At 39.6% G+C, this 6,771-nt stretch overlaps 1 protein-coding gene across 1 annotated transcript; it reads right to left on the bottom strand.

Annotated features, from left to right (window-relative positions):
* Positions 1-2,289: 2,289 nt before the first annotated feature.
* On the bottom strand, positions 2,290-3,638 carry LOC104517529 (zinc finger protein 407; the record flags this gene model as incomplete). Its single annotated transcript, XM_010173140.1, has 1 exon — positions 2,290-3,638. A coding segment is annotated over one exon (1,349 nt), but the record flags the coding sequence as incomplete, so codon positions are not given.
* Positions 3,639-6,771: the final 3,133 nt, after the last annotated feature.

Here is a 6,771-nt window from a genome sequence, read left to right as displayed (position 1 = left end):
GGGGGAGGAAAAGTACCCTAGAAAAATATTAGCTCTCCTGATCAGGCTGCACTCAGGGAGAAGTACAGTTAACCTGAGCTTCCAGGTAATTACAGCACACGGTAGGTTACTGAATCCTTCCCAGTGCTCCCAAGCAGAGGAACACCTACCACTGGCTGTGGGGTTGGGTTTTTTTTTATGCAAAGGTCTGCTCTTTTCATTGTGCATACAATGTGATTGCTGGTTTGACACTGCAGGCTACACTGGTTTTATGAAGGATTAAATGCCACCTGAGACATATTTATCCTAAATAAATCACAAATGGTAAACTGCAGCATGTCAGTGTCAACACCCTGTACTGCAGCAGAAAGGTTAGCCATACAGGACTAAGCACAGCAAAGAATTAGCATCCAAGCTGCTAGACCACAGGGCTACAGTTAACAGGAGGAATGATCAAGAAGAAATATTTCCACTGAAAAACATTCCGTTTTTTGAACATCTGTGAGAGTCTTGCAGAGGGCCATCATTTTGTAAAGGTCACCTTTTTCCTGATAACAAACGGGAGTTGATCCTGTCACTGTTTGCTGAAGACAGTATTTAAGAGTAAGTGAACAGCCTGTCACTTCCAAGAAAGATGAGCAAGTCAAACTCGGCTAATTATGAATCTTGATGGCTAACTTGAAATTTACTTTTTTGGGGGTTTGACAAAGACACAACGATAATTCCTGGAAAATAATAAAATTTAAAAAATAATAACAAAAAGAGATGAAAAGACAGCAGGATCTTATAGCCCCAGAATGAAGCACCTTTTCTAAGCAGCTCTACCAGAAAATACATTTTTAAACAGTTGCTTCAGGAAGGAACTATTGTTTTACCTCACCCCAACTTTCTTACAGTTGATAATTTTAAGATATTAAACATGATAGGAAACACAGTTATCTCTAGAGTCAGCATGGCTTATACCCTAAACACTTACACAATTATATTAAGCATGCATGAGGCACACTTCAGAAATTAGATTCTTTTATCTTTATCTATCTAGCGAGCTAGAGAAAGGAAAAGAGAAAATGCACAGACATAACAGATAGCATTCGTTTGCTCCTGCTGAATGCCAGTTCTGTTTATTGCTTAATATTAAAAATCTTGATGCTTCATTTTAATGCTAACATTTTATTTGAAAGAAAAAAAAATCCCCAAACCTTGCCAGTTTATATTTTACAATTTTTTTTTTAAAGAAACAAAAGCAGTTGTATCATGAAACAAATCTTTTCAACATGAACTTGCACCGTATCCACAAGTAAATAATTGACATTCTGGACTAAGCAAGAAATACAAGGTCACCTTTTTTTTTTTTCCTACTTGTTAATGTCAATGTCAGAATTTTCTTTAAAAACCCCCACACTATTTCAGAAGTCGCTCACAAAATGAACTGCAAAATGGTATTTATATGAAGCACTATTTATAAGAAAAGCAAAACACAGACAGTGACAATATATTTTTTTCAAAAAACGCACATTTCTTACGTAGGGCTCTCATCTAAAATTAAGTGGAAGTTACAGGCATTGAGTTCTTCTTCCTGAATATGTATAATCAAGAATTTTCTGAAGTGTAAATCTTTTGAGCTCTTCTTCAGGGAAAGTCCTATGTGATACCATGAAATAGTAAGCTACAATGAAAACTTCTATTTTAGATGCAAAAAATTTTGATGACGTATTTTTAGCCAAATATATATTTTAAATTAAGGTTCTAGAAAGCAAAATGTCATCTGTTCTTCTTTAAAATAAAGTTCACTGATTACAGTATGTAAGCTTACCTGTTCACTTTGTCATTGCAGGGTTTGTATTTTTTGCTAATTTATCTGTTCACAAAATGTAAGTGGAATTATTTTACTCCTGTGATTATGTTAGACAAAAATGACAGACAGCAGGGAATTACCCTGAGATAAACAATATCTAAAAAAAAAGAAAAAAACCAACAAAGAAAGCAGTGAACATAACAATACCTACTTTTTTCTTGCGAGGGAGGGCTTTTTATTCTCAATTGAAGCCTAATACATATAATAATGTATAATTTTTTATAATAATCACATATAATAATTCTTAGAGCTCTTGTAACAAGATTGTACTACCCTTTTCAGTGAACTTTTCCTAGCAGCTGACCTTCACCTCTCACAGGGTGTGTATTTGTTACCTGGCTAGGAGGATGTTGTATTGAGAAGGTTTTACAGAAAGTGTTCTGTGAGTACAGCGTCTCCATGGACCTGGTAATTTCCAGCTTTGCCCTGCATCAAGCCTAAGGAGATGAAGCTCTTCATGATTCTTGTACTTCATTATCATCTCTCTGGCCCTCAACTATTTGTGAGCCACCCTCTGTATAAATGACCATGCTTGTTAACTGTTCTGCTCCATCAGGGGATACAGGTTCTGCTTTTACACCAGTACCAGCCTGCAAAATCTCTGGAGATCCGCCTGTTTCTATCACGGTGTGCGAGTACACACCAGCCTCATCCTGCATGTCTGGTGGCAATTCTGTGACAATGTAGTGGGTTGCACCTTCAGAGAAGTCACCATCAGCACCCTGAACCATGGCTTGAGCTATTTCTTCTGTCACGATAATCTGTGATATTTCCCCTTCTGACTCAACTAAATCCATGTGTTCGCTTTGGACACTGAGCGTGTGGCTACCAGCCTCCTGCATAATTATCTGAGACCCTTCTCTAGCTACCATATGCACAGTCCCTTCCTCATTCACAATGACCTGAGTGACCCCTTCCTTCATCAGCTGGTCGGCTGCAGCCGTATCACATACAGTAAACTGCAACACTCCCTGGACCATTTTCTTGAAGGCAGCCTGAGCTCTCTCCTGAGATGCAATTATAGCCGATGGGTGCATGACCTGCGTCACTACTTCCATAGGTTTGGTATCTTCCCGAGTCTCTTGAACTTCATGGAACATTTGTATTTCTTGACCCTCTGCATCACTGGGAATGCTGGGTGCCTCTGGGTTTGGCATTTGCAAGACATCTTTGTGACTAGACCTGCACCTGTCAAGGAGTCCAGATTTGGTTTCCACTTCACCTAGCTCTGTTACAGCACAAAGCAGGGCATCTAATGCTGAAGAGGAGTCTGGAGGATGGACTGTAGCTTCAGAAGAATCTAAAACTTCCTGTGTCATTATCTGCTGCAGTACAGCACTACTGGAGTCAGTAACTGTGTCTATTTGAACGGCCTCCTCCATATCAGTTTCTGTTCCTTCAACCACTACCACCTGTGTTGCACCATCTGCTAACTGCTCAGTAAGTATCTGCCCTGGAACCATACTACTCAAGTGTGAGCTGTTCTGATTTGTAGCTATGACTTGCCCATCTTCTGTAATATGGACCACCCTGGCCATCTGACCAGCCATCGCTAGAGTCTGAAGGGTAGCCGCTGCGGTTTCTTCCACAGAGGCATCAATTGCAAAGTCACCATCATATCCTTGAATAATAATAACTTGCTGAACTTCTTCAGGTGACGGAGGCTGTCTTCTACTGCCCCGAAAGACCTTCTCTTTAACCGGAGAAACCTCTCCCAGTGCTGCTGCAGTAAAAGGACTTGTAGTTTCCACAAAGGTTGCTCCTTGCCCCTTCAGTCGGCACTCATAGGACTTGGACACAATGCCTACAAGATAAAATATGCTGTTAACATGGTATCATGGCAAATATCAGTTCATTACTTTAACAAATTGTAGCTTAAATGGAAAAAAATTCCTTGACAATTTTTAGATTTCGCTGGCAGAAAACATAGATAAAATGAGCAAGTGAACAAAAATAATTTGCATGTTTTCCAAATAACATATTTACAGGTTGAAATAATTGCCGAGTTTAACAATCCTGCAGCCTATTAACAATTTAAATGTGTTTTTTAAAATCTGCTGTACAAAGAAGCCCAGGTAAATACAGTATACAGCTAAAATCCATTTCTAGAAGATCCGATGGGTGATATTTCAGTACTTCAGTAATGAATTTTAGGATCGTATATTACATTAAACGTATCTGGGTGCAAAAACCTGTGGCTGATCTTCTTAATACTCTGCTTTTGTTGGCGAGGTAATTGCCATGCTGTCACTTTGATGCCATTGTCTTCCCCTTCATTTCCCACCTAGCATCTTCTCCAGCACACCTGACTGACTCAGTCACTAGCTTAGTTACCTGGAGAAAATACTCAGTAGTTTTCTTCCCCTAAGCATGATATTCTACAATATAATCCAGAGAAACCTCAATTACACTTCTTAAATATTTCTACATGAAATCAATTAACAAACTAAAATACCTGTAACCTCCACATTCCAACTGCTTGCTCTGCCTCTCAGTCTGGTTTTGGGTCACTGAGGGTTTCCTTCTCAGCTCTCATCACTAACAATAAAGCTTCAGCAAAGCACATGGTGCCCACAGCTGCACAAAGTCAAGCCCACCGGCTTTAAAGCATGGCCTCAGGGTTGCCTTTGGCATTTTTTGAGAAGACATAACTGAGAGCACCCTGTGACCAGCTTTGTGGATGTCTGTGGAAGAAGAGCTCTAGCACTTGCTAGGTGCTGGGAAGAGAGCTCTGTGCCACAACCAGTGCACACAGAGAGAAAAGTGGGTCCCGGACACTGAGAACAAGGTGAAGGTCTTACACCAGATGGGCCTTGGGAAGGCTGGTTAAGTCGATGATGCTGAGACATCCACGCCTGCACTCTAGTTTAAATTCACCTATACGAACCGAAATCACATCTCTGAAATAACAGGAGTAGCATCTTACCACTAACATGCACAGATATGCCATTGCTTGTGTGGGATAAAACAAGCAAAGAAAAAAAAAAAAAGGCTCTTACAGTCAAATTTCAGGCTACCACTGTGCTTCCTAAGCCACGAAGACACTTCTAGTGAACCACATGCTCCACTGAAACTAAGTGGCCAAGAAAATTATACTAAAGCTGGTCTAAGGGGGTTTTTCACCCAAAGCATAGAGCTGTCAGGCCCTGATCCTGCAGGGAACTAAACTGCGCTCTAAAAACTAGAGGCTCAATTTGCTTAAAGGTGACTTCACACTTAGGAGCTGTGTTATTCTGAGACTGAGTACTTGGCATCTTGCAGCCTCTAGCAACTTAGTATGCTAAGGTGCATATCAAGCTAATATTCCAAGATAACACCAATGCTTAAAAGACTGAGCCCTTACTGGCATCTATCTATCTCTATCTATCTTTTTTCTGTTACAAAACTTCTGGTGGAGAACTGTACTGTGAAGCACAAGAAGTAATTTTGTTAAACTGAAATGCTGCAAATCACCTCCACAAGTCTAAACCGATGTTATACAACTTTCTCCATATTAGTTTGCAAGGGAGGTTATCTTTGGAAAAGAAAATTAACAATTTAAGCCATTAGAGTGTTTCCAAGTGGTGCTGCATGATAAATCTGGCACATGCAATTGAAGTACATTTTGTCAGACATAAGCTAGAAGGAAGCTTACTGTGGTACGACTGGCTCTTATCCCCACTTCTCCTGTTCTCTCTGTAGGCACTGACATTCACAAGACCCCCCAAAGAGCAGAAAAATAGGAAGGGGGAATCAACATAAAATGACAATTATCTTGGCTCCTCCACATTTTATAATAGAGTAGAAGTAATTAATTCTCTCAGGAATCTTGCTTTGTTGACGTGATAAAAGAGGAGCCTGGCAGTGTTGTGGCACAAAATCAAAATAACTCTACAAATCATGCATTTTCCACTGGATTTCAAAATCAAAATAACTCTACGATCATAATTTTCACACACGCTCAGCAAAATCATGACATCTGTCCCCTAAGATCATGATAATTTATGTACAGGACACAGCATCAATGCATTGAGGAGAAGCTCTGGTATGGGGAAGGGAAAGAAAAAGGAAATTCACCCTGTTTTCATCTCCTCAAATAAATGCTGTACCCGCGAATCTATGCAACTCCAGACTTTCCTGTGCAATTGAATGGGAAGTCTCCTGGGTGAAGAGCTATCCGGTGAATCCCTTGCAGCACTGATAATTATGCCATTCTGACTGCTTACTTAATCTATTTGAATCCAGAGGTGAGTTAAGCCACTTCCTGACCATTAAAGTAAACTACATGGGTAAATACTGCTGTCACTAAGGGGTGTGATGAAGCTTAACTACACCAACATCTTAACCTCAGCTCAGTGCAACCCCAGCTATTCCATCACAGTTCATAAATGCGATTGCAGGTCCATCTTTTGATTCAGCAATTTAATAACTTCGAGTGCTGTCAGTACTGCTTTGAAAAATAGCTCCTATAAAATGTAACAGCCTCAATCAGATTGTAAAAGATTCACCCACTGAAGATTCTTCCATTTCAACTATAATGAATTAATGTTGAGCTGTGTAGAAGTTCAAGTGTCATTTAAACTAATGTGAATCTACTGTAACTTTTAAATTTTAACTGGACTATGACCAAGAATTTACTGGGAACATCAACTTAAATTTTAGTGATTTTTCATGGTAAATATGAATTGCAGATTTTACTAGTTTTCTTTTGTTTTACCAGTGAAAAGCCAAGTAGGGAAGATATTTAGAAAACAACATATTTTGAGGCTCAGCTGCTATTTCGACTTTGGAACAGTGCATTTCTATAATGGAGCACTGCTATCCAACACAACATTTGTAGGAATTTTTATGTATTTAAGGAACATGTCACATTATTGGACTGTATGTATCAACAAATCATGTTGTCCCACTAAATCCAGCCTGCCTCTCGCCCCCTCTTAAAAACGGGTAAAGAGAAG

The sequence above is a fragment of the Antrostomus carolinensis genome, unplaced genomic scaffold (genome assembly GCF_000700745.2).
Source record: "Antrostomus carolinensis isolate BGI_N321 unplaced genomic scaffold, ASM70074v2 scaffold19658, whole genome shotgun sequence".
NCBI classification, from domain to species: Eukaryota; Metazoa; Chordata; class Aves; order Caprimulgiformes; family Caprimulgidae; genus Antrostomus; species Antrostomus carolinensis.
Note: the sequence above shows the minus strand (reverse complement) of the source record. Positions and strands in the feature narration are given on the sequence as shown.